The sequence below is a fragment of the Schistocerca gregaria genome, chromosome 7 (assembly GCF_023897955.1).
Source record: "Schistocerca gregaria isolate iqSchGreg1 chromosome 7, iqSchGreg1.2, whole genome shotgun sequence".
NCBI lineage: Eukaryota > Metazoa > Arthropoda > Insecta > Orthoptera > Acrididae > Schistocerca > Schistocerca gregaria.
Window position 1 is genome coordinate 542837088 of NC_064926.1, and position 27934 is coordinate 542865021.

At 38.3% G+C, this 27934-nt stretch overlaps 2 protein-coding genes across 5 annotated transcripts in view; one reads left to right on the forward strand and one right to left on the reverse strand.

Moving 5' to 3' along the window:
- Window positions 1–351: 351 nt before the first annotated feature.
- Window positions 352–1090, forward strand: LOC126281159 (60S ribosomal protein L22-like). Its single transcript, XM_049979827.1, has 2 exons — window positions 352–481; window positions 565–1090. Exon 2 carries the CDS (start codon window positions 583–585, stop codon window positions 994–996), a length of 414 nt encoding a protein of 137 aa, XP_049835784.1. The 5' UTR covers window positions 352–481; window positions 565–582; the 3' UTR covers window positions 997–1090.
- A 1910-nt stretch (window positions 1091–3000) lies between these two features.
- LOC126281158 (serine/threonine-protein kinase ULK3) overlaps window positions 3001–27934 on the reverse strand; it is a 124341-nt gene continuing 99407 nt past the window's right edge. For 2 of the 4 annotated variants that reach the window (XR_007551224.1, XR_007551225.1), the window contains 2 exons: window positions 12385–12553; window positions 3001–3454 (listed from right to left, as the gene is read on the reverse strand). Coding sequence is in view for 1 of the 4 variants with exons in the window: in XM_049979826.1 (XP_049835783.1) it covers window positions 12534–12553 (20 nt within the window). In the remaining 3 variants the exon portion in view is untranslated. Of the gene's footprint in view, window positions 3455–8568; window positions 12222–12265; window positions 12554–27934 lie in introns of those variants that run through there. The other 2 variants (XR_007551223.1, XM_049979826.1) reach the window with 2 other exon arrangements.

Consider the following 27934-nt stretch of genomic DNA (forward strand, 5'->3'; position numbering starts at 1 on the left):
TCTACCACCTTTATATGTGCTGACAGAAATATTCTGGGATGAGTCCTCAACCACGATATGTAGATAATTAATTTTTTCTGATCTCTATCCGGTGGAGAGTGTTGAGAGTTTATCCATGAAATTTTAAAGATTCCATGAATGAAGCGCAAAAATTATTATTTGAACACCTCCACGTCTTGGATATAGTAATTATTAGAATCGTTAAAAGCAACAAATGTTTACAGAATTTTGCTTGGTGAAATAAATAACAGAAATATGCTATTTAAAACAGAAGCGTATGAATTTTGCTGTTCAATGTTGGCTGCAGCAAGCAGCAACTATTTCATTAATCTTTGTACACTTCCTATAGAACTGTGTTTCCTGTAGCTCTTACGAAGGTCTTTGCAGTGGTGAATTTGTGGTGTGTCGGACACGTGGTGGTTGATTGTGATTTGTGTTTCAACGCATTTAAATTTTTTGTAATTATTCTTCGTAAGAACAGGTGAGTGTTCAAGCTAACATGTTAAGGTAATTAATCCTATTTGTCTATGGAGGGATAACTAACGTCACATGTCATTTGCTTAGCGTCAACACGTTTGCATAATGGCTGCAGTGTCTGCTAAGAAACCCTCGTCCAAAAAACAACATATTCGAGGTAAAGGCATAAAGAAGAAGAAGGTTACTCTTAAGTTCACCGTGGACTGCGCCCACCCTGTTGAGGACAATATCATGGATGTCGCAAATTTCGAGAAGTACCTTCAGGAACGCATTAAGGTCAACGGAAAAACCAATAATTTTGGGAACAATGTGTCTCTGGAGAGAAACAAAGCGAAAGTTTCCATTAATTCTGATGTACCCTTTTCGAAGAGGTACTTGAAGTACCTCACCAAAAAGTACTTGAAGAAAAATAATTTGAGGGATTGGTTGAGAGTTGTCGCCAACGGCAAAGACACTTACGAATTAAGGTACTTCCAGATAAACAGCCAAGAAGACGAGGAAGAAGAAGATAACGATTAAATGTATGTGTAAATTTTTGTAAGATCAATGTTGTGAGTGCCACGGTTTTCCCTGGCGTTAAAGTGGAATAAAGTATCTAATGTGAATCAGCTTATTTTCTGTTTACTTTCGAAAGTTCTTTAGCGTTGCGCGAAAATGGAATTTTGTTCCGGCTATTTTTGGTACGTATTGAATTATAACAGTATCTCTTGTTTGTCAGTAATGTTGCGTTGTTCTGGGTTTCATTAGAACTGTTTCCATCATTATTTTTATTTGGTCGCATGTGCGTGTTACGTGGTTCAGTTTAGAGGAAGTAAGGTGTTCAATTCTATTCAATGTACAGGGTGATGTAAGTGTATAATGTGGTACGTTTTCATTTTGCTGTATTACAAGCTTTTTGCTGTGGGGTTGACCTGCATTTAAACATGGGAGAATTTAAGGCCATAGCTAACAAGTTTCGCACATTGTATTAAGATTTTTCTGCTTCAAATTAGCAGTGGCAGGAAAGTTATGATACAAATAACTCATTGAGCCCAAAACTTTGCGTGTTCAAAATAGGTGTCAAGATAATACTATATGCAGCATCAAAATTTTGACCAAATATGAGGGGTTTGTGATGGTGGTGTGTAAAAATTTGTTGTGGGAATGAGGTATTTGAATTATAGCTACACACATTTGAAAGAGACAAGTTTTTGTTAGGAGCCCACTTTCTGCATTAGTTTGCCAAAGTACTCCTAAAGTGCTCTGCCTCTTTTAGTCACACATAGGCTGTAGTTCAGGTTTGATATTGTGAACATTGATATTTGTTTATTCATTGTTAATTGACAATATAGAGGTGTCTACAGTATGAGCATTCCTCTGCTTATCCAGTGTTCTTTATAATTTATTTTCCAACATTGCTAGTTTGGAAATGTTGTATTGAACTGAATTCACAAATCATACACAATGTAGATAACCAAAATATTGTCAGAAAATTTAAACAAAGTGTCAGTTGCTCCTTGAACCTTCTGAAAAAGTTTATTACTGAAGCAGGTTGCACTTGAGATTGACTTTGCTTGGAGGAAAATGTCCTACTGTAAGTTATAGTTATTTTGGCAAATATTCTGTGTAACATAGCAACATTTTTTTTTTTCTATTCTGATGTAGAAGCTTAGTGGCTGTGCAGAAATAAGTTTAATCATTTACTCCATTGAGGTAATGTCCTGGTATCAGATTATATTTCAGAGAAATGGATTTATGCTTCTTCCTATAAATTTGAAGATGGGGAAACACTTTTGTTTTGGTATATGTAAATTTGAGAACACATGAATTCAGTAACAAGGCAGGAAACACACAGCCCCTTTCCCTTCATGAACTAATCTTGATACATTTAAAGGGTAGATGACCTATCACACTCAAACATTCATTATAAATGTTTGGATGTGCCATGTTTGATACCAATACTGTTGAGAGGGAACAAAAAATCTAAAATAATTTTAAGGAATTCTACAAGAATGAAGCAGCCTGGAAGGTTTGTGCTTGGTTTTACAGCCTGGTGTAAGTATGACACTTCTGTTATTTGGAATTGGAAATACTTTCCTCAAACTATTTTAATGGTAAAGTTCATATCATTTTGTGTGTTTTATAGATATTCTCAATAGTTTATGCACATAACATTGCTCATATCTCATTAGCATAAGCAGTGTCTTAAGATCCGTAACTTTGAATGCAAAGTATAACCTTAACTGGCAGTGCTCAGTTGCTCCAGCTGAAGGTGTTATGTTTTCCTAGAGTATTATGTATCAGTATCTCGGAGAGAAAAACCTTTTATGATAAGTGTGATGGACAACTTGATATGGCTTATCCTGATAAGCGAAAGCAGTTTGTAGTTTTATGTTGTCAGGTGGGGTATGATTGATTTTACATTGTTGCCGGGAAAAAAGTGGTGACTGTCAGCTCTGGGTTGGGAGGAGCTGATACAAGTAATGGTTGGTAGGTCCTATGCAGTAACAAACTCAATTTATGCGATAAAAGCTTACAGTGGAATGAAGACACATGTATATTTATTGTACAAAATGTAATCCTACATGCTCATGTGACATAAATTCAGTTCATCCATGAATCTTGCAATTTGTTGCTAATAATTTTAATGCTTTAATTAGTCTGTAATGACATTAATTTGTTCTAATTTACACGAATATACTAAAGCCACATTACAGGACATTTCCAGAGGTTTCCCACTCTGGTGTATGATTCTTACAATATTCTGTATTTTTAGCATTGAAAAGAACACATTCCACCACTATTCAAAGTGTTGGCGATGGTAATACTTCTTCCAAAAGCTTGTTTTTCTTCGCATGGTGTGCAGCAGTGCACATGATTAAGCATAGCATAGCTAAGAGTACAAACACCAAGGCGAAAGTGCTCAAGTGTTTCCATTTTCAGTACTTTCCCTTCTGTTATTGGTGGGTTCATAAATATGTAAGTATTACGCAGATACCTGAAGAGAAAAAGAAAACAAATTATTACTCATAATTGAAATTCCAAAATGATACACAGTATAGTGTGAAAGGTACAAGCTACCACTTACATTCAAGTGGTTTATGGGAAATATGTAAAGAACAACACTAGCTTTTTAAGTTCAATTTATGTTCCCATCGTGATTAGTTGATTTTTTGTACATGCCATTGTCACATGAGTGTTTGACTGAGGGCTCTTTTCAAGTTGTCCTGAAAGGATTCCATTGTCTAGTTGCATACTGAGCCTTCTGTTTTAATGTCTAGTTTTACTTTCCTTGCCATCTTTTTCTGCCTTAATTGCATGGTTACCTGTTAACTGCATCAGTGAAAGTGCTACTTTGGCTCACAGCATGAAGACTTTCCATTATATATGATTAATGATACAGTATTGTATCAGTGTTCTGCTTTGGCATGGAATTCCAATGCAAAAACTGAAGGTCGCTTAGAGAAATTGGCGGAAGACCGAGAAACAGGATACAAAAGTGACTGCAACAGTATATCAGATTTTGATCAATAAATGTGGTATGGAGGTGGACCAAGAAACTGCTGCAGTATACTGATTTCATGAGAAATTGACATAATAGACAGAAGACTGGGCTTTAATGTTCCACCAATGTCAGAGTTGGGTTCTAGTGGTAGGTGGGTAGATGATATAAAACATTCAGGAACAACATTGTTGAGTGGTCTGCTCACTTTTCCATGAAATTTCATTTCTTGTACCTGTATTACTCTTTTGTTTCTTGAGAAAGGACTACATATTCCATCCCATACATTTTTTGAGCATGGGGACAAGTTGTCGTTTATTTATCAAATTCCTGTCCACTGTTCCTGACTTTTTGTTCAGTGTCTTGATCGTTTATCACTCACTGTTCTGTGGTTCTCATAATGGAGAAACCTGGGATGCAAAGTTAGTCGAGAGGTATACATTAACAAAATGAAACATGTTAAGCTTAATTACTGATGAACTATTGTTAAATTTATGTTAATTATTTGTGCTTACTAATTGTAAGTTTAATAAAATTAATTGGAAACAAAGCTGCTACTTTGGAAAGAAGAGCTGCCAGAATGATGCTACTTGACTGACATGTCAGAGAAATTTTATGTCTTAGAATCTACATAGATATAATCAGATAGTATGTTGGAAGAATAATTACAGGTTTTCAGTTGCTTTTGAATTTTTTGGATTCATTATTTCTTGCTGGTGAAGTCCCGTTGAAGGTTCATACCAGCATATAGAACCTGTGGATACTATATTTTTTGAAGAGGGTGTATCAAGATGAGTGAGTACCTGTGTCATAAAGTTTTCTTTCTACAGCCATTTTCATCAAAAAATTATTTATCAAGGTTTGGGGATATTCTTGTTAGAAAATATCTGGATTTAATGTACATGGGTGGTTTGATAAGTGTTACAAATTTCCAAGAAAGAATGGATCATTTTTATTATGATTTGGTAAGCTGGATTATTGCAAGGATCATATAAAGAATTTCAATAATGTACTGTGTACAGTTCATTGTTGACAGCTGTCTTGTCAGCTGAATGGTAACACACTTGCTTCCCCTGCAGTGGGCTCGGGTTCGATTCTCAGCCGGGTTGGAGATTTTCTCCGCTCGTGGATTGGGTGTTGCGTTGTCGACTGAAATAAGGCTTGCACTTGACAGTCGAAATTCCCCCGGTGAGGCCTCTCAGCCAACAAGGCCATATGGTAATTTCATTTTTTCCTTGACAGCTGTCTGAGAATTGCTTAGTGTGTCAATTGTGAAAATGGGAACAGTTTTGTGTTGTTATTCCATGAGGTTTTGATTGCTAATAGAGTTCAAGAGGTGATTCTATAAAGTTTGCATACAATTTTTATATTCTGCTAAATCAGTCATGCCCAAGAGGCATCGTACTTTTTAGGGAAAAACTATTTATATTCTTAGGAACTGTAGTTTAATGGCATTCACTGTTCCTCTGAAATAGTTTTCTTGCCCTGGCATGTGTACACTCCCTGCTCCCTGCTTCTGTTTAATTTTACCTTTGTTTTAAGGCAAAATGGGACTAGTTTTGTTATTTCATATCCTAAACTTTTTACTTGTCCTGTGGTTTCATTGTCTTCAGCACCATACAACATTATCAAGATATTTCAGTATTATCACCTTCTTGTACTGCAGAATTCAGCTAATTATTGTAGAATGCTTTAAAAGACTGAAATAACCACAGAAGTGGGACATTTTAGAAAAGTGTATATCTGCAAATCACATAATTATGAAAGGACAAACTATAGCTGACGTGGTGATAATTTCCGAGGTACGTTTTAAAATAAGAAAGGAAGCGTAATGTTTAACACTCCGTTGAGGCCACTGGAGACTGAGCACATGCTCGGATTGTATGGAAGGCTGGGGAAGGAAATCAGCTGTGCCTTTTCAAAGTAACCATCCAACGTGTGCCTAGGGTGATGTAGGGAAAACTGGATGGTCAGGTGTGCATATGAGCCACAGTCGTCCTGAATGCAAGTCCAGTATGCTAAGCACTGTGCAACCTCTCAGCAGATTTTTAAATGTCATATGAGCATACCATGTGTACTGTGGACAACACAAAGCTGCACAAAAACATGAACAGCATGTTATCCACATAGGGTGGTATAAATTGTTCCGGATTTATGCAGTCAGAGTTCCCGCTGGGTGGCTACTGGTTTGCAGAATAACGGCAAGAAGCCGAAGTCATAAAGTTTATATAATGTTTCAAAACAAGTAACACAATCAAATCACTGTTTTTCCGGACATTTTGATCTTTCATCAAAAGTGTAAGGAACCCAGTGATCCACATGAATTTGTTAACAGCTGGAACACGTATCTCTGATTGCAAGTGCTCCTGTAAAGGCACACATGATATAGTCTACTTTAAGTTCTCAGGAAATTGAAGGTAACGTCGTCCATGTCATTGGTTAACCCTTCCCTCATCACTAAGCCAGGATGTAATTTTTTGGTGAATTGTAAGCAAAAATAGCCACTCTCTCTCTCGAGGAGGGGGGGGGGGGAGTGGCAGTGTTGCCATTCAACTGAGAAAAAGGTCACAAAACTAGTGTAAAAGAAAAAGATAATGAATGAAAGGAAATTGTCAAGAAAAAGAATCAATATGGAAAACTAGAAGTAAGGAAACTGGTCAATGATGACTAGTGAAGGTTAAGGTCAGGTGGCATAGAAAATGTGCTAGCGAGAAATTTCCCATTTTCACAGCTCAGTGGGATTAAATGGGGTGTGATTGTGATTGGGGGGGAGGGGTGCCAGGAGTTAAAGTTTGCTCCTGATGTCACAACTGGTGTAGTATACAGCTAGTTAGTTGCCTTGCCCAAACAGAACGTGGCATAGTAGCTGCAGCATAGCTAAATACTGTTTTAGGGAGTATAGGTAGGGTATCCATCAGGTATTATGATAAGACAAGTGTTTTCTCACAGCTTGTTAGGGGTGGGGGGAGGGGCGCCATGCATGCACGCACATCATGGGAAGACCTGTTCGGAACTAATTGGGCACTTGTTCAGTCAGTCATTGCTTTCTTTAGATCCTACCGAAGAGAATATGAAGCAAGTCCATCTATACAGTAACAAATACAGGAATCACACGTTTTTACACTGTATTAATATCACTATACTGCTTAATTTCTATGCCAGCGAAATTTTGAAACTGGAGAGAAAACTTCGGACTCCTCAATTATATTACATAGGTGACGTCTATTGATATTCATAGTATTTAGTTGATTATGATGATATCTTTCAAAGACAGTAATTATTTACATGTGTAAATGCTAAGTCCTATTTACAGTACATTATTACTTGCAAATATGCTTCTTGGGTTTGCTGCCAGATCGTATTGTGTAACACAATATTTCAATCAATTCAACTGCTCGTCATCATCAGGTGGTGGTAGCTGCTGCAAGGCGCGACTGGTGATAATCGTGCAGCAGCGTCGATACTTACTGTGCCAGGACCAGGCAAAATGCGTGCGAATGGAAGATGCTCGTAGTTGGAGGAAAGCAGTGCTTCTGGTGCCGCCTTTCTGGGAACCACAGAAAAGTCATCCGCACGTGTGCTATGGGCAATGACTGTTCTGCCAAATGCTCCTGCAGTTAAAGGCTGAATTAAGTGTCAGTAGTGTGTTGTCACGTGATTAATCGGAAGTTCTTAATTTCCCTGCTTTGATTTAATGGAAGCCAGTGCTGGATTTCAGACGGCGCTTACTTTAAAACCTGCTTCGCTGTTGATAAGCTTGTCAGCCTTATGGATAGTATGGCCTCCATAACAACACAGTCTCAGAAAGACGACATTGGGGATAAAATTTGTCTGTTCATAAAGCATATGATGTCCTGTGTCCAGGCAGTGCACCACTACCACTGATTTATGAGGTAGCTCCATGTGTATGACACGTTCTTGCATGGTTCGGCATGTCTGTCCAATATAAGATTTTCCACATTGGCATGGGATTTTACACGTGCCACATTTCCTAAGGCCAAGACCATCTTTGACCGAGCACAGTAAATTCATCAATTTATCTGATGGCCAAAAACACTCTTGATGTCATGCTTGTTGAGGATCCTTTCCATTCTATAAGACATGCTGCAAAAATAAGGCAAGAATGCTGTTGCAGTGGGTGCCTCCGCATCTTCATATCAAAATAGCCATTCTGTTGGATATACCATTCACAGGTATTGTAACTCATCTGGTAGACTGTCGGCATCTGAGACTACATGTGCTCTATGCACAAAAGAGCATAGGCCACTGCTGTGTTGCGCAGGATGACAACAGCGTGTGGCCTGCAATTATAGCTCCATATGAGTTGATTTGCGATAGACACTGTGTCCCAGTGTACCATCAGCTTTTCTTTTGACTACGACGCCCAGGAATGGTAAGATGCCATCCTTTTCCACTTCCATTGTGAACTGTGCATTGGGATGGAGCGAGTTCAGATGCCAGAGAAACACAGGTAACGTCTCTATTCTGTGGTCACACCACAAAAGTATCGTCTACATACTGCCAGAAACGAAGGTTTGAGACTAGCCAACTGCAGTGCTTTTTGCTCGAAGTCTTCCTTAAAATAGTTGGCCACAATGGGACACTCACACGACGACACTGTCCACTTGTTCAAAATACTGGTCACTGAATAAGAAATAAGTTGAGGTAAGCACGTGTTCAAATAATGCCATGATGACATTGGCTGCTGATAAGCTCTAATGAGTCCTGCAGGGGTACTTCCATAAACAAAGGTCAAAACTTAACCAAAATATCCAACGCTTGTAGCTGAAGGTCTTTAGGTGTCCTATGAATTCTGGATATGGTTGATCACACTTGCCTATGAGAGAGGTCCCAACAGTGTAGTAAGATGTTTGGCCAGAAAGTAAGTAGGAGCTCCAATGTCACTCACTATTAGGTGAAGAGGAGTCCCATCCTTAATGTATCTTACGTAGGCCATACAGTCTTGGAGGAACTGCAGCTTGTTGACGTAGGCTTTTATTCTCAGGGTCATCTATCTGGGACTGTGTTGTTAAGGAGGCCCCTACATATTCGTAAGCTGGACAGTCTTGTCAACAGGGATGCAGGTTTTCATCTAAGCGCCACCTGGAATCCAGCAAAGGCTGCCATTAAATCAAAACAGGGAGAATAAGAACTCCCGATTCATTACATGATGCAATGTGCTACTGAGATTTAGTTCAGCCTTTAACCGTAGGAGTGTCCAGCAGCACAGTCATTGCCCATAGCGCACGTGTGCATGGCCTTCCCGCACACACGTATTGTTGCCTGCTTCTGGCATGATAAATTTCGATTCTGCCACGTGATTATCATCAGTTGCGCCTTGCAGCAGTGATGGCAGCATGTCGTCGAGCAATTGCATCGATGATGTATAATGCGAGTTACACAATATGATCCGGCAGCAAACCCAAGAAATGTATTTGCAACAGATCTGTTGGGAAAGCATGAAAAGTCACATTACTAATTGTCATCTTTTTTTTAACAGAACTTTCCATTCCTTGACACTCGATAATCTGTAGAAAGAGTGATGAATGAAGAATGTTTTTTTTAGTTTCCTTTGAACTGGCAGGGTTTCCCAATTTCCTCATGGATGGGAGCTTGTTGAATATTATCTTCACAAGAGACTGCATAACAGTACTGCAAACCTTAGTGAGGCAAAGTAGACATCGAAATAATTACATGTTATAGTTTGTGTATATCACAGCTCAGCAGATACTATTATTGTCAGCAACAAAAACTACAACGGAGCAATTTTTTTTTAGCAAAGGAGTAAGATTTCCAACATCATTAGAAAGGCTTCTGCAATGTGTAAAATATTTTTACTTCTCACGTCTGCTGAGTACTTTGGGTATGTTACATAAGATGACAAAGGGTGAACACATGTTTATTAAGCCAGCACTTTTGTTTTTAGATTAACACACAGAGGCTGCAAGACTGAAGTTGGACGACACTGAGTTATTGTTATGACATTTTGGCTGACAGCTAGGGAGCCATCTTCAGCTGAAGCATTAAAACTGGAAATGGCTGGTGCATGCCACTAAGTTAATGCAAAAAATTGACTTGGCAGTACCTGCACCTAGCTCTTGCTACAAGACCACCCTCTATTGAGTGTTGACCTATACATATTGGTATTATTGCATGTACGCCATCATCAAGTTTATCAAATTGATTGTTACTGCACGTAGCAGTAGGTGTCAAATCAGCATTTTTAAGGGTGTGTTTGTGCGCCTTAGCTTCACTAATATTCAACATAGAAAATCGAGCAAGTAGTTATTAACTTGTGCCACAGTCTGAAGTTTTTTTTTAATAAACTATATAAGGATATGAAACACAATGATTACATTGGTCCAGTTGTGGGTAAAGCAGCTGGTAGACTTCACTGTATTGACAGAATGCTGGGGAAGTGGAATCAGACTAAAAGGATATTGCATACAGATTGTGTGACTAATTCTAGAATATTGTTCAAGTGTGTGGGACCCATCCAAATAGGACTCACAGGGGATATATACAGAAAACAGCAGCACGAATGGTAACAGGTTTGTTTGATCTGTGGGAGAGTATCGTAGAGATAGTGGAGGAACTGGGCTGGTTGAAGATACATGTAAACCATCCTGACAAGGTCTATTAACAAAGTTTCAAGAACCAGCTTTAAATGATGACTAGGAATATACTACAAAACCCTGCATATTGCTCACGTAGGGATTGTGAGGATAACATTAGAATAATTACTGCATGCACAGAGGCATTCAATAATTGTTCCCGCACTCCATAAGTGAACGGAATGGAAAGAAACCCTAATGATTGGTACAATGGGATGTATCCTCTGCCATGCACCTCATGGTGGTTTGCTAGGTATAGGTGTAGATATGCAGTTATAATTTCCAGTTATATCATCTGATGAAAGCTGTCATGCGAAATATGAAGGCAAGAAGTCAACACTATTTGGCTCCAAACCCAAAATCTAGTGTACGTGGGGTGATCACAAGTTAAGAAAGAAGTGCTCATTGGTTGTGGTGGATGTATACGAAATTATTCAATCAATAATTGATTTCATTGCCATATACTGCGACACAGCTGTAACTCCATTAACAGATTCTTTTTATTTTTATCTGTGTTTCGTATTACAAAGCATGTCCATAAAGTAAGTAAACATTATTTCATACTAAAACTTACTTTTACAAGAACGCATTTCTTAAATTATTTTCCTATATAGTTGCCACCACTGTTGAGACATTTGTGACAGCGGGAAACTAACTTTTCTATGCCCTCTTCAGAGAAAGATCACCAGTGAAGACAGCCACTGCTACACACAGTTTTCTGCCATGTCGTCATTGTCAAAAGCGCCTTCCTCCAAAATCACACTTCCAAGTTCAAAAACAAGTGGTAGTTAGGTGTGAGATTGGGACTGTACGATGAATGCTCGAATGAAGCAATGCCGAAGTTTTCTCAATGTTTCACAGTATCTCATTGCATTTACAGTTTCACATCTTGAGAAGGAATTCAACAAACAGAATGCCCTGTCACATCAATGTGCACAATTTTTTGTGCTGAAAATGTTTTGAAGTATCATGACTGCCTCAACTCTGTTTCTATTATTTTGATTCTGAAGCAATATTAAAACCCAAGTTTCATCACCGGTCACAATTATGTTTCAGAATTCGTCTCCCCCATCATTGTATCAGGTAATAAATTTCAAAGCACTGCCAAGTCACTTCATTTAGTGGACGTCTGTAAGCATTCTCGAAAACCAACAGTACACAATTTGTGACAATCTCAAGCAAAACGATTTTTGAAATTTTAGGAAACTAATCACAAAGCATTCTTATTGTGAATAGTCATATTTTCATTCACTTTTTCAACCAGACCATCACTGACAACAGGAGGCCATCCGCACTGTGCTTAGTCATGAGCACTGGTTCATCCAACATTGAATCATTTTCACTTTCTCACCATTCCATCAGTCATTACATTTTCACCATAAGTGCCTACAAGCTGATGATAAATTTCAGCTGGCTTAACATTATTTTTGTTCAAAAACCATATTACAGAATGCACTTCACAGTTTGTGACCTCAGAGTCTGTCTTTAAACATTTTGAATGATCTCTAACAAATGTAAATACAACACAGTCCAGTTGTAATGATGCCAGTGGAAAGACAATGAACCTGAGAGATGCATGGAACTGCAACACTAGTGCTGCAGGGCAGTAGAAGGAAATTGCACTCGCTTGCTGGACCTCTTAGTAATTTCTGTAATATTTCAAATTCTTCATGAAACACACATAATCTGTTACTATTTATAAATAAAACTTTTAGTATTTATTAGTTTTGTATCTTGCAACACAGTGTAGGTAGAAGGAACAATACAGTTCAGCAAACTTCACTTGATAAGTATAAAAGAAACACTGCTTACAAAGAAAATTGTTGTCATCCCAAAGAATTACCATCAGTGACTATTCTGAAAGCTTTATAAAGTGTCCTACTTTGTGGTATCAATTTGTGGTTTCAAAAGAATTCTGGATGTAACTAGATAACACTCCATCAGTTCTCATCAAATGAACTTCATTGTATACTACAGGCTTCTGCAATGACAGAAAAGAAACAGATAAGGCCACATAACACAAATTATTTAAAAAAATCTTAGTTTATCATATTTTTATTATCTTAGACATTAAAGAAATAAAACCCCATTGCAATATATAATATACTTCTTGGCATGTGGTTCATGAAATGGAACTTAAGTGAAAAGCTGTTTTTATTTGTGAAGTATCTTCAATTGTGATTTGTGATCTCATTAGTGTATATGTGCCATTCTGGAGTTTTACTTTGATAGTTCACATGCTCATAATGTTTGGAAACCATCTTAGCACAACTGCAGAGAGATCACAAATTGCCACTGGAGATGCTTCACAAATAAAAGGTAGCGAAACACACATGGCACAATAAAAACAGCTTTTCATGTAGTTGCATTAGATAAATCACATCCTAAAGAGATAGAAGCAACTAAGTAACATTGGAAAACATAAAAATATGATGATGATAAAATTGTACTTCACTTACTTGCTGAAATTTCTCCGAAATATACAATAAAAATGTCAGTGTCACTGTCCAAAGTTAAAATACAAAGCACCTCCACATTGTGTCATGGATGACGACTAGTGCTTTGTGCAGCACTCAACTGTGCACTTATCAGCACCCCTACAAATTCCCAATCTTTGCTCAGTCCAGGCTCACCATTTTCATGAATGATGATGAAATAATGAGGACAACACAAACACCCAGTCATCTTGAGGCAGGTGAAAATCCCTGACCCCACCGGGAATCGAACCTGAGACCCTGTGCTCGGGAAGCAAGAAAGCGAGCATGAGATCACGAGCTGCAGTTGTGTCGTCGAGTGTGGATTAGTAACATCCTTACAGTTTCCAGGAATGGAGGCATAAAATTCGGCAGATCCTTTGTTGCTTTTTAAGAGGAGTAGGCTGCCTCTACTGGCACTATGTTTCACATCGTATCTTCCTTTCAGTTCATACTAATCCATTACAACAGTATACTGCATAAGCACTCGTCACAACCATTGACACAATACAGATGCACACTTAACAATACATGAAAGAACTGAGAAAGGTACCAGTGAAAAACACTTAATCTAGAACTGCAATGTGAGATATTTGCATTGTCTCCACACCTTACTGGTGACAACAAGACTGGAGGTAACTTTTATTTGTGAGCTATGATTACGTTCCAACTTGAAAGTCATGGTGAATGTCTCAAACTTACTTTAGAATTATTAAAAACAAAGATTCCAAGACTTACCAAGCGGGAAAGCGCCAGTAAACAGGCATAATAAAATAACACACACACACACAAAATTATGAGCTTTCGCAACCAGTGGTTGCTTCGTCAGGAAAGAGGAAAGGAAAAGGAAAGATGAAAGGATGTGGGTTTTAAGGGAGAGGGTAAGGAGTCATTCCAATCCCGGGAGCGGAAAGACTTACCTTGGGGAGAAAAAAGGATAGGTATATACTCGTGTGTGTGTGTGTGTGTGTGTGTGTGTGTGTGTTTTTCTCCCAAAGGTAAGTCTTTCCGCTCCCAGGATTGGAATGACTCCTTACCCTCTCCCTTAAAACCCACATCCTTTCATCTTTCCTTTTCCTTCCCTCTTTCCTGACGAAGCAACCGCCGGTTGCGAAAGCTCGTAATTTTGTGTGTGTGTTTGTGTGTTATTTTATTGTCCCTGTCTACCGGCGCTTTCCTGCTTGGTAAGTCTTGGAATCTTTGTTTTTAATATATTTTTCCCATGTGGAAGTTTCTTTCTATTTTATTTACTTTATAATTAACAAAATACGTTCTTTGTTAATGTGAAATCTGCTCCATTCCATAAAGTATCTACAATACAAGGCTGCAAGAGCTATCAACTTCACATAATTCTTGTATATTTCAGTCTGAAACTGTTTCCTCCTCTCTCACATTCTTCCAATTTTCACTATTGTTGCCAGTGTAGTAACAGGTAATCAGTCAGTTCAGTTCCTGACTAAAGCTCATGTGACAACAAAATTTAACCCTTGGAGACAGTATGTATTTTGCACAATTAATAATTACTTGCCCCCACATTTGTTTTATATGTTAATAATTCTTCAAAAATGGCATTTATTTGTCAGTTAAGCCTTTTTGCATAAGTAAATGAAAATTGCAATCTTCCTTCTTCATAAATCTCAAGGCTTGTTTTCAGATGAAAGCTATTCTCCACAGAGGAGCATCTGTTTCTGAAAACATTTTCAAACTCAAGTCAATGCTAGTCCTATACCCAACCAGTAAGCATTGGTGACGTAACACAAATCACAAAAATAATGGTGGGGTTGTCTACCAATGCCTTCACGCAACGTGTTCCAAAATGGCAAGTGAGTATCCACACTATGTGGACATGAGAGGAGGGCCACGGTGAATGTTCAAACTCCCTCGCCCGAAATATTGACAAAACTGAAAATGTGTGTGTGGAAAGGGGGGGGGGGAGGAGGACATGATCTTAAAATCAATTGCAGCGTAAACATTATTTCGAAATTACCGCATTTTTAAACTGCGGTTGTTGCCAGTGTGGGTGATGAGCTAGCATTGGCCACAATGTTGCCACCATTGTGTGCACAGAGCCTCAAAGGAACTTACTTTGTTTGGAGTCCTGGAAAGTACAGTTATCACTATCCCTCCAGGAGGATGCCCTAATTGCTACAGTTGCCAAGGGCTAGTGTGCACAATATGAGAATATCTATTCTAGGCAGTATAATTATAGTGGGAAAGTCCTGCTGGAATGTAAATAAGTAAGTATTTTTATGATAATCTGTGTTTAATTGTATAAATTTAAATAATACGTGCAATATTTCAGAAGTGACCAATTTGACACAAAATTGTACAAGAGAAAAGTAGTTGTATCAAAGCAGATTTTCAAAAAGTCTTTGCAAATATTGCCATTTATCAATTTAATAAAAATCATATCCATCAACTGCAAAAATTAAGGACTGAAGTAACTTTCACATAAGTCCCTGCCAAGTAACCTAGCTTGATGAGGAACCATACCTAAAAAGAACTGCTGCAGTATAGTACGTAAGGTAACTGAAAGAAATATGCTATGAGATGAATAGAAACGACTTTTTATTCAAAGAGAATAAATACTTTGAAGTCACTGTGATTCCCTGGATGTAAAAAAAAAGGGTGGGATGTGGTTCCTAATAGGATGTGTGACATCACGGACAACAGTGCATCGCCTGCATGTACTCCCATGCTGGTGACAAGGTTGGTAGAGGAGTTCCTGTGGTAGGATGGTCCATTCCTTCACCAGCATGGCTGACTACTGCTGGCTGGTTGTTGGTGCATGTGGACCTTCTGCAGTATGTCTCTCCAATGCATTTTGCATGTGGTTGAAGGGGATTGAGGAATGGGCAGGTCAGTCCATTTGTCTCATTCCAAAAGCTCCTCCGCTCATTTTATTTGGAGTAATTGTGCATTATCGAACCATCAATACTATCATTTTCAGCAATGCCGAACTTACCCTCATAAGGCGAGGGGTGGGGTCATGTAATAAACTCAGGAACATTATTGAACATGATCATTTTGATGGTCCAGATGTCATGTTGTGGGGTGGCATAATGTTGCAGGGGCTTTTGGATCTCCAAATCTGGGAATGCTTTACAATTTGCTGAACATTAACTAGATAAAAGAATTGTCTTGAGAGAGGCCTACTGCTTTTTCCATACTGAATACTTCTAAATTGTCTGATATCATTGTAGGGTTAATTCAAAAAGTGATAGCAGACATACAAGATCTCTTGATCCATATTTTTTGTATATCATTTTATCAAGAGCTAGTTGTGTATTAGAAACAAAGAACCTTGGTCTTACAGCTGAAATAACAGAATGTGAAAGGCCATTGACTGTCATCTTTAGCTTTGGACAAATGATAATCCTATGAAGTAATTTCAGTGACTCCGGATGTCACTTTCAACTTTATCCAAAAACATACCTGAAGGGAGATAAATCTCCACTTCATAAACTCGTGATCTAATGTCCTTCAGGATTATGGCATCAGTTTCAACCATTCAGATGAGTTCCTGTTGTTGGCCTCACATAACTGATAAGAGAGAATGGCCTGTGTTTTGAAAGCTTATAATGGTTTTGTCATATTGGCTCATTTTTTCAACAAATAACAAATCATCTTAGAAATTTCATAACAACCATGTTTGTATCATCTTGACCTGTGCAAATTATCCACTATAATTCTTCAAACTGTATTATTGAGTGTGAAATGTCATTCATAAAATGAAATTTAAGTAGGCAGACACTTCATCACCTTTTGGTCATCCAACGCTACTGAGAATTGTAATCCCATACCTGTTTTTTTTTTTTTTTTTTGCAAAGTCACTATGGTGTCTGCCATCTACAACAAGATCTTCAATGTGTCCTACTCAAAATTTTTCCTCATAATTTTCATTATCGATTCTGAATATGTCTTTGTAATGTCATGACGAAATTTTTTTTTAAAAAAATCAGTTTCTGCACTTCATTTTTCATGTAATCCTGTAACCCGTCTTCCTCACAGGTTGTTTTAAAGTAAATTTTGAACTGATGTTAGGTTAATGTGGGACTCATTTTCTAACAGCATTTCCTGCACTTTTTGTGAACAAAAGTAGTTTCTCGTCTTAAACCTCTCATAAATGTTTATATGCCTTTTTTCTTCACTGTGTCAGATCTAACATATCCGCAACACTTTCAGTGATACCTTTTCCACTGCCATATTTGGAAGTGGTTAATAAAAGATGCAGTAAATAAATGAAATGATTGAATATTGGGAACAAAAAACGTTCAATGGAAAGTAAAATATTGACCTTTCCATAAAACTGATAAATAGCAATATTTATTAACCACACAGGGTTTTTAAAAGTTTCTTTGACTCTTTAGCTTTTTGAAAACACGTTTTAAATGTTATTGTGATCATTTCATAGCTTCTGTTACTGCTAATAACTAGACACCAGTGGCTACGAGCTTTAATTTGTACGATAAAGCACATCATTGTGTGATCGAAAATCAATTTTGCTGTTAATAAATCATCAAAATTACGGCCAATGCTGACCTTCCTTCTAATTTTACTTATCATATGGTCGTTGTGCACACAGCACTCTATGGAGTCGCCAATCATATCTGAAGAGAGATAAATCCCCACTTCATAAACTCGTGATCTGATGTCCTTCAGGATTATGGCACCAGTTTCAACCATTCAGATGAGTTCCTGTTGTTGGCCTCTGTGTCTGGCCTCACTCTATGGAATCGCCAATCAATAACATTTTAATGCTCTACAACTTTTCTCTTATAATTTTTTTCATAAAATTAACCAATTCTCAGATATTGCATGTTTTATGGAGATGAAACACTTTTATTGGCAGGTGAAAAACTCGCATTTTCTGATATAGCATTGAAGGCAAGGAAATAATGTTTCATGTAACCACATTATAGACATATTCACATTCAAATGTGGTGCTTATTTGTACTAATGAGTATAAAGTCAAATTAATCCTGTCCAAACACAATTATTCAGTAGATCACCAAGGCTGGAGAGACTTGTCAGAATACAAATGACATAACGACTTCATAATGTTACTTAAAAACCGTCTTGATTGCAATTTTTTTTAAATTCATATGACCGGTTTCGGTTCATTCAGAACCATCTGCAGATCTGTAAAAATAATGATACTAATTTACTATTTCACGGAACCAAATCTTTTTCATCCTATCTAATCAACATCAAATGTACCAGAGCGTACCTGATATTTCAGTTACAGGAGTAACCCGTCCAACGCCAGCAATTTTCACATGCTACGTCACATAAAATTGGTGGGCAGAGTGCACGTCATTTATATTAATTATAACACTATTACCGACAGGTGGCGTCTGGTACATTTGTTACATTCCATTTGCACATACTGTTTCAGAAGACCTATTTTTTTTTAATTAAAAACACTTAATTAAAATATGTAGATGTCAAGGTTAAAATCTGCACTTGTCGGCAATAAAATTATCATTTTTATACGATCTAAAAAACATAGGGTGATTTATATATCTATGGTGATGGTGTGAACTTGTTTTCCTCTATGGTCTGCTTCCGTAGTTCCTGCTATTTCGGTGTTGTGCCGCGGTCCGCTCAGTCGTCTGATGTCCATCGCCGCGGACAAGAGGGCCGCACAGGAGGGCCCCGTCAATGACGCCAGGCACTGGACGCGTCTTCCGGCTTCTCCACCGCGCACCATCTCTCACCCCTCGGCCTGGATCACCACACGCAACAATTGTCATCTTAGTAGGTTGTCATAAATGCTAAAATAGGCGTTATGATTGAATTCGCTTTGCTCGTTGAGGATTAAATCCGGATCTTTATTTTTGTGGTTGTATATTTCAATTTCTTCCAAAATGTTAAGAAACCGTCCCTTATGAGCTCTAAGCAGGATATCTAAATTGTGTTCAATGTTCGTGACTGAGTGCTTTGTCGCAGCCATATGCGCCCCAGAAGCTGTTTTGTTTTGAGAGTAGGTGTGCTCCCTGAATCTGGTTTCAAAGTTCCTACCAGTCTGCCCTATATATTGTTTACAGCAGTCATTACATTTGATCTTATATACTCCTGAATCCTGAAATTTATTCCTACTATTACATATTCTATGATGGAGCTTCAATTTTAACATGTTATTTGTTCAGAACCCTATTTTAAGGTCGGATTTACGAAAGCATCTTTCAATTTTATCTGTAATTCTTCCATTGTAAGTGAGAGCTACATATTTTTTCTTGTTCCTCTGAACTGATACTTGACTTCCTTTTATTTGTTCCATTTGCCTCTTCTTTATCTTCCTATAAATATTCATCACCTGCTTACACGTATATCCGTTCACTACGGCCACTTGTTTTAAAACACTTAACTCCTTTTCTACTTCCTGTTGGCTTAGTGGCAATCTTAGTAGCCTGTATACCATCGAAGTAAAATATGCCCATTTGTATTGCGGTGGGTGACAAGAGCACTCATTGGTAACTAGATCTGTACACACAGGTTTTCTGAATATGCTAAATCCATGCTTGCCATCTTTCTTTATTAGTGTTAAATCTAAGTAATCTATACGGTTGTTTTCTTCAAAATTCCATGGTGAATCTAATTTTCGGGTGTTGAGAGCTCATTTTTTGTGCTAAGTTTTCGATATCATTTTTATCTCCTTTGTATAATAAAATGGAGTCATCAACATATCTCCTGCAATATACAATTTTCTCAGCAATATTAGGATTTTCATCAAAGAATTTGTTTTCTAAGTGATTTACAAATATGTCAGTCAGCGTCCCAGCCAAACTGTTCCCCATTGCCAGCCCGTCTTTCTGTTGATAAATTGTACCATTGAAAGTAAAGTAATTGAACGACAAGACTTGTTCCAACATTTCCACTAGTTCAATCACTTCCCCCAGTGCCAATTTACCATGAGTGAGGAGATTGTCCTTAATGATCTCAATCGTTTCTTTTACGGGAATGTTTGTGTACAGATTGGTGATACCCAATGAAGCTAATGACGCATTCTGAGGTATAAGTACGTCTTTAATTTGCTCGGAGAAAAGTATATATTACAGGAGATATGTTGATGACTCCATTTTATTATACAAAGGAGATAAAAATGATATCGAAAACTTAGCTCAAAAAATGAGCTCTCAACACCCGAAAATTAGATTCACCATGGAATTTGAAGAAAACAACCGTATAGATTACTTAGATTTAACACTAATAAAGAAAGATGGCAAGCATGAATTTAGCATATTCAGAAAACCTACGTGTACAGATCTAGTTATTAATGAGCGCTCTTGTCACCCACCGCAGTACAAATGGGCACATATTACTTCGATGGTATACAGGCTACTAAGATTGCCACTAAGCCAACAGGAGGTAGAAAAGGAGTTAAGTGTTTTAAAACAAGTGGCCGTAGCGAACGGATATACGTGTAAGCAGGTGATGACTATTTATAGGAAGATAAAGAAGATGCAAATGGAACAAATAAAAGGAAGTCAAGTAGCAGTTTAGAGGAACAACAAGAAAAAATATGTAGCTCTCACTTACAATGGAAGAATTACAGATAAAATTGAAAGATGCTTTCGTAAATCTAACCTTAAAATACGGTTCCGAACAAATAACAAGTTAAAATTGAAGCTCCAGCATAGAATATGTAATAGTAGGAATAAATTTCAGGATTCAGGAGTATACAAGATCAAATGTAATGACTGCTGTAAACAATATATAGGGCAGACTGGTAGGAACTTTGAAACCAGATTCAGGGAGCACACCTACTCTCAAAACAAAACGGCTTTTGGGGCGCATATGGCTGCGACAAAGCACTCAGTCACGAACATTGAACACAATTTAGACATCCTGCTTAGAGCTCATAAGGGACGGTTTCATAACATTTTGGAAGAAATTGAAATATACACCCACAAAAATAAAGATCCGGATTTAATCCTCAACGAGCAAAGCGAAGTCAATCATAACGCCTATTTTAGCATTTATGACGACCTACTAAGATGGCAACTGTTGCGTGTGGAGATCAAGGCCGAGGGATGAGAGGTGGTGCGCGGTGGAGAAGCCGGAAGACGTGTCCAGTGCCTGGTGTCGTTGACGGGGCCCTCCTGTGCGGCCCTCTTGCCCGCGGTGATGGACATCAGATGACTGAGCGGACCGCGGCACAACACCGAAATGGCGGGAACTACGGAAGCAGACCGTAGAGGAAAACAAGTTCACACCATCACCATAGATATATAAATCACCCTATGTTCACTCTGCCAACCAATTTTATGTGACGTAGCATGTGAAAATTGCTACGGGTTACTCCTGTAACTGAAATATCAGGTACTCTCTGGTACATTTGATGTTGATTAGATAGGATGAAAAAGGTTTGCTTCCATGAAATAGTAAATTAGTATCATTATTTTTACAGATCTGAAGATGGTTCTGAATGAACCGAAACCGTTCATATGAATAAAAAAAATTGCAATCAAGACGGTTTTTAAGTAACATTATAAAATCACTGATTGCTGCTATCCCATAAGACATTATGACTGTTTTTGCAAAATAACGACTTCAGACTTCTACCGGCATGTACTGATAGTGAATAAGAGGAGGCACTGCCAAGAAAAGTTTCACAAGTTTTAGTTAAAATCATAAGCCTGTATTTTGGTAAGTTGATAAACTTCATACAGTAGCCCAGTTATTGCCAACTTTAGTGATGTAAAATAATTAAAACATGTTCTATTTCATTTCATATTCATTTTTATTAATAAGTACTACAATGATGAATGTAAGCGTTCCTATTCTGCACTTTCACAAAACCTTATAATTCTTGTCTGTCATTTCTACCATAGTAGCGTAATTTTTTCCCCCCTCCGGAAATCCAAATGGGGGATTATTTTAACACCGGACACTGATTGAATATGAGAGGAAGCCATTTTTGTGAATAAAATGGAGACTACATTATGCAGGGAAGAATCTGCCTTCCGCAGTTCTGGAGGCTGCCCACTCCGGGTCAGACGCTGCCCTCGAAACCTAATAGCGCCAGGGTCGGAAAAGAACAAGAGTTGGTCGAGGGTGGCCAGTTACAGTCAGATGAATATGTATTGTACTACTCAGGAGGAGAAGAAAAGGAATGAATGGAGTAGGAATGATTATGACAAAGTAATTGGCTAAATCTGTGGAACATGTGGACTACACAAATGACCGGGTTATTGGTGTAAGGCTGAAAGGAGCACAAAAAGATTTACTGATTGTCCAAGCGTATATGCCAACTTCAGAACATGATCACCAAATTGTAGAGGAAATGTACAATGTAATAGAGAGAATAATGGAAAAAAATAACAAATGCTGCAAAGTAGTAATGGGAGACTGGAACGCCATTGTGGAAAAAAGGAAAGAGGGAAGCATAGTAGGCAGTCATGTTCTTGGAAAGAGAAGTGATAGATGTGAATGACTAATTGATTTCTGCAGGGAAAGGCAGCTTATAGTGGCAAACACATGGTTCAAGAACCACAAGAGGAGGCTCTACACTTGGAAATCACCATAGGATAAATACAGAAACCAAACTGATTTTATACTGGTGGAAGAAAGATACAGGAATGGAATCAAGAAGGTACACACATTACCAGGTGCAGATATTAAAAGTGACCAAAACTGACTTATGGCAGAGATAAGATTGAAAAAACTGAAAACAGTAACCATGGTGAAGAAGTGGGATCTAGAGAAGATAAGATCCAACAAAGAACAAATTACAGAAATGCTGTCACTTGAGTTTCTAAACACATTACGAGACAAAGAACCACCTGATAATCTCAACAAGTACTGGAATATGTTGAAAGAAGGAATAATTAAAGACAGCAAAATATAGAATAAGTAAAAGTGAAAAGGGCAAAAAACCATGGGTCACACAAGAAATGATTTCCAAGATGGAGGAGAGAAGAAAATTTAAAAACAAGAACACTGAAGATGCAAGAAAGATGTACCTAAGATTAAATAATGAACTGCATGAAGAGAAACAGAGCAGGCTGGGAAAAAATGGCTAAAAGAGGAATGTGATCAATTGAAGAACTGGACATGAAGGGAAGATACGACTTACTATACAAAATTGCTAAGCAAAATTATCCAAAAGTCAAAAAGTTTGTATCTGTGCTGCAGAATTAATAAATCTAGTAACAATATCAAAACTGTGTGGGAAGTGATAAAGAGTGAGACTTGTGCAAACTGCCCCAGTAGGTCCCAAAACACTGTTCTCAATAATGAAGATAGACACGTACGAAATCAAAATACTGTGGCAAAAATTTTCAGTGAGCAATGTGTTGCTGAGAAAGCAGGACACAATGGCTCCTTAGAAGAAGCATTTAAAAATACTGAAAGGGCATTTCGCAAACTCCATAGAGCAGATAGGTATAGCCCCTATAACAGTACAAGATGTAAGAAAAACCATTATTTCTTTAAAAGCAAAAAATTCAACTGGTGTTGACGACATCTCTAGCAAATTGCTAAAAGCCTGCTGCAATGAGCTCACTGAAGTCGTAGCTCATATATTCAATGCCTCTCCCCACCAAGGTATCTTCCCTGAAAGTATGAAATATGCTTTTGTAAAGCCCCTCTATAAAAGAGGCAATGCCTCAGATGTTACAAACTATCAGCCTATCTCTCTTCTGAATACATTTTCTAAAGTTCTCGAAAAGCTAATATATGCCAGAATAGTCAGTCACCTAGACAAACATGAAATAATTAGTATAAACCAACTGGGATTCAGGGAAGGTATCTCCACAACTGAAGCAATATTTTTGTTTACAAGTAACATTTTGGAATGCCTCAACAAAAAGACTGCCTGTGGGGGCATATTTTGCGATCTGTCTAAAGCCTTCGACTGTGTTAGTCATAGAATACTTATGAAGAAAGCATAACACTATGGACTCCGAGGACAAATGGGCAACTGGCTCAAATCCTACCTACAGGTCAGACTACAAAAAACAGTGCTAGATGGTAACAATAGTCACATAGGAGGGGTAGAGTCCAACTGGGGAACAGTAAAATATGGAGTTCCACAAGGTTCTGTCCTTGGTCCCCTGCTATTCCTCATATATATCAACGAACTTCCATTGTCATCAAACAAAGCAAGCAATTTTACGATGTTTGCTGATGACACAGGTACTGTGATAGACAGTAAGATACCCTCTGATCTAGAATTAAATGCCAACCATTTACTTGAGGATGTTTTGAAATGGTTCACAGTAAATTCTCTATCAATAAACCTCAGCAAAACTAATTATATGCATTTCCATCCTGGTCACGAAAGTCCACAGGAAATAAACATTATACATGAGAGCCAGCAGACAGAGAGAGCAGATTGTTTGAAATTCTTGGGTTTATATATAGACAGCAGGCTTAACTCAGAACAGCACATCAACCAAACCCTGAAAAGGCTCTGCTCAGAGCAACAATTGCCATTCAGATAATCGCCAAAATTGGAGACATCAAGGAGTGCAGGCTTTCTCGGTGAATTTCATATACGAAGTCTTCACAGGTTGTCAGCCGAGTAGCGTCGTCGTCTCGTAGCAACGTTTCGGTGGAATACGTCTCCATCATCTTCAGGTGAAGTATCGGGATATTGTCGGTTACAGGCTGATATCTCTGCTGGACTGCTGCCCGCTTCCCGCCACCGGCCAATCACATGCCTGCAGAATCGCCATATGCGCATGGGGCTACCAGGGGGGGGGGGGGGGGGGGGGGTTGTGTCCCAGCGTCCATCTCTGTCTGCTCCTTCCATGGCCCTTGGTGGAACAGAATGTTTTTCTCTGATTTTCGTGATTGTAGGCTCCCAGGCTGTGCTGAGATGGTAGCCACTGTCACGGTTGATTAAATTGTCGTGTAACTATATTTCTAGGGACTCTTTGATTACCGAGTCCCAAAATCCGTTGTACTTCATATTTTCTTTGTGTCCTTGAAATCAAAGGTGTGCTTCTTGTCAATGCTATGTTCCACCACAGCAAATGTGTTAGTCTGACCCAAGCATACATGCCTGATGTGTTCATTGCGGCGCTGTGAGATGCAACGCTATGTCTGTCCTACATATTGCATCCCACATTTGCATCCGATCGCCGACATATGGTATTGCTAATCATGTATCACAGATGCTAATACCCATGGTGGGCCCACACCATGTTAAAAACTCGGCTGAGTTTGTGAAGGTACTACAGGGCATGCGGCTGGAAAATGAAGACCTACTAGTCAGCTTCAATGTGACATCCTTATTCACACTAGTACCAATAGAAGACTCCCTGGTTTTACTCGAAGAACACTTTGAGGAGGGTATCATCAAGCTTTTTCGCCATGTGCTAACCACCACCTATTTCAAATGTGGTGGGACGTTCTGCAAATAGACAGATGGTGTAGCTATGGGCTCCCCCCTAGCACCAGGCACAGCCGACCTATACATGGAGCACGTCGAAAAACCACTGGACACTCCTAAACACAAGCCAAAAGGAGTAAGACAAGGATGCTGTCTGTCACCTACCTTTTTCAACCTCTACTTGGAAAATATGATTGACCAATGCTCATTAGATGACAAAGGAATAGAAATTGGAGGAGGAAGAGTAGGGTGTTTGAGGTTTGCTGATGACATGGTCCTTCTAGCCATATGGGAAAAAGAATTGCAAGATTTAGTGGACACCATTGAAGCTAATGGAAAAAATTATGGAATGAAAATTAACACAAAGAAAACAAAAGAATTGGCACTAGGAGGAAATAAAGAAATAAAAATTATGCTGAATGGAGAAATATTATAATAGGTGCAAAATTTTAAGTATTTTAGAAGCAGGATAGACACTGACTGGAAGCGCAGCACAGAAATTAAAACAAGGAGAGCAATGGCAAAAGACACATTTTATAAGAAAAGGAAAATTTTCTGCAGCAGTCTGGACAGAGAACCGAGGAAAAGACTCATAAAATATTTTGTATGGAGTGTTCTGTATGGTTTTGAAACATGGACTTTGAGAAAGAACAACAGAGAAAGGCTGGAGGCTTTTGAGATGTGGACATGGCGGAGGGTGGAAAGAATAAGTTGGATGGACAGAGTAAAAAATGAAGAGGTACTGAGAAGAGTGGAGGAGAAAAGACAGTTACTAGACGCAATAAAAAGAAGAAAAAGAAATTGGATTGGGCATACATTAAGAAAGAGTGACGGACAGATAAAAACAGTTTTAGAAGGTTATGTAGAAGAGAAAAGGAAGTGAAGAAGGAAGAGATTTCAGATACTGGATAACGTGATGGGCGGTACAACTTACAGCATCACGGTACAACACACAACAGCCATAAGAAGGAAGCAATGGTTCACAGAAAATGGAGAGGCAAGGCAAAGGACCTGCTAATATAGCAGAAAACTGATGATGATGAGGGTAGCGTAGTGCCTAATGCATTAGACTCACACGTGGAGACCTGGGTTCAGAGACAGAGATCCAGATTTGGGTTCTGCATAGTTTCCTAGTTTACTCTAGGCAAATGTCAGGATGGTTCCTTGAAAAGCCATACCAATTCGTTCCTCTCCAACAATAATAAAAAAAAAAAACTGAGCAAAGACCTGTCTCTAATGATCTTAGATCTCAACAAGACATAAAACACTGAATTTAACTTCCTGACTTCTACCCTATACCCTAGCAGATGATTGATTGGGGGTGGGGGCATCAGCTTTGAGCAAGATGGAAATTCTTTTCCATTTATTTCTCTTCTCTTTGTGACAATCATTGTGCTTCCTCCTCCACTCACTAACTCATTTTCATGCGGTCCAGACTTAAAAAGCACAAAATTGAGGGGAATTCTAAAAACCCATAAAATAGGAGCAAAACACATGTAATTGGCATATATAATTAAAAATTGCAATCCTCTCCAGTACTTTGTATAAAATCTGTCTAAGTGAAGGAAGTTAAATGTACCATACAATGTTTATACAGCAATTTATGGTGCTGAATTTCAACAGCAATTAAAAAAAATCAAGGCTGTGTAACAGCAAGTAAAAATTTATCAAAGAACTGAAATTGGTTTCTGGGTACAAGACGATCGAGCTGCTTTCTGACGTGCTATGACTACAAATTATACGTTCAAAACACGCATTTTTGAAAGATCGCCCTTCGTGCTCACCAAGAAAAAAAAGCAAAAACTGATGAACATATTGAATTAAACCAAAAACATCACAGCAGCTAAGTGGTTAAATCATAAGCATAAATGCAGCATCTAGTTAATGACATACTTTGTCACCATTGCCGTTATTGTTTAATGCTTTCCTTACGAGCCATACTTCATATGCTCACCACCGTTAAACTGTTATTTTAGGCTTGACGAGAGAAACCAAGACGTGAAAAAGTGAGTTTACTTTCCCAATTGATGTTACAAGCTTACTAGAAGCCGGCTCAGCAAATTTATGTACACTACGTAAAACATAAATTTGAAAGAAAGCTCAGGTGCTGCAGTTGTATATATATATATGAGTAGTGTATGTAGTTGTTTCAACTTTAACACGTCTTTATAAAATGTGCTATCGCAAAACACTTTTCTATTTCCGTGCGGCATCTCTGTCATAGCACATCATCGGGATGAAAAATATATTTCAAACACTTCACAAAATGCTTTCACCTCTACCTGCACTCCCATCGCTGAAGGGCCTCTACCCCTCTCCACACATCCAATAGATGAGCTCATTTTATGTGTGTTAGTATGGTGTGGCGGCTGTGCTGGCTATTGGGTGACTTAACAAGTCACCAGCCAATAAGAGTTCACTAGCTGTAAACGGGTGACATTTCCTCACTTATGACCAAGCATATTCTTCAAGACTCAGGGTTTGAATTTGGAAGGCTGATGACTGGTATTGTTGCTGAATACAATACATCGGAAATACATGCAAA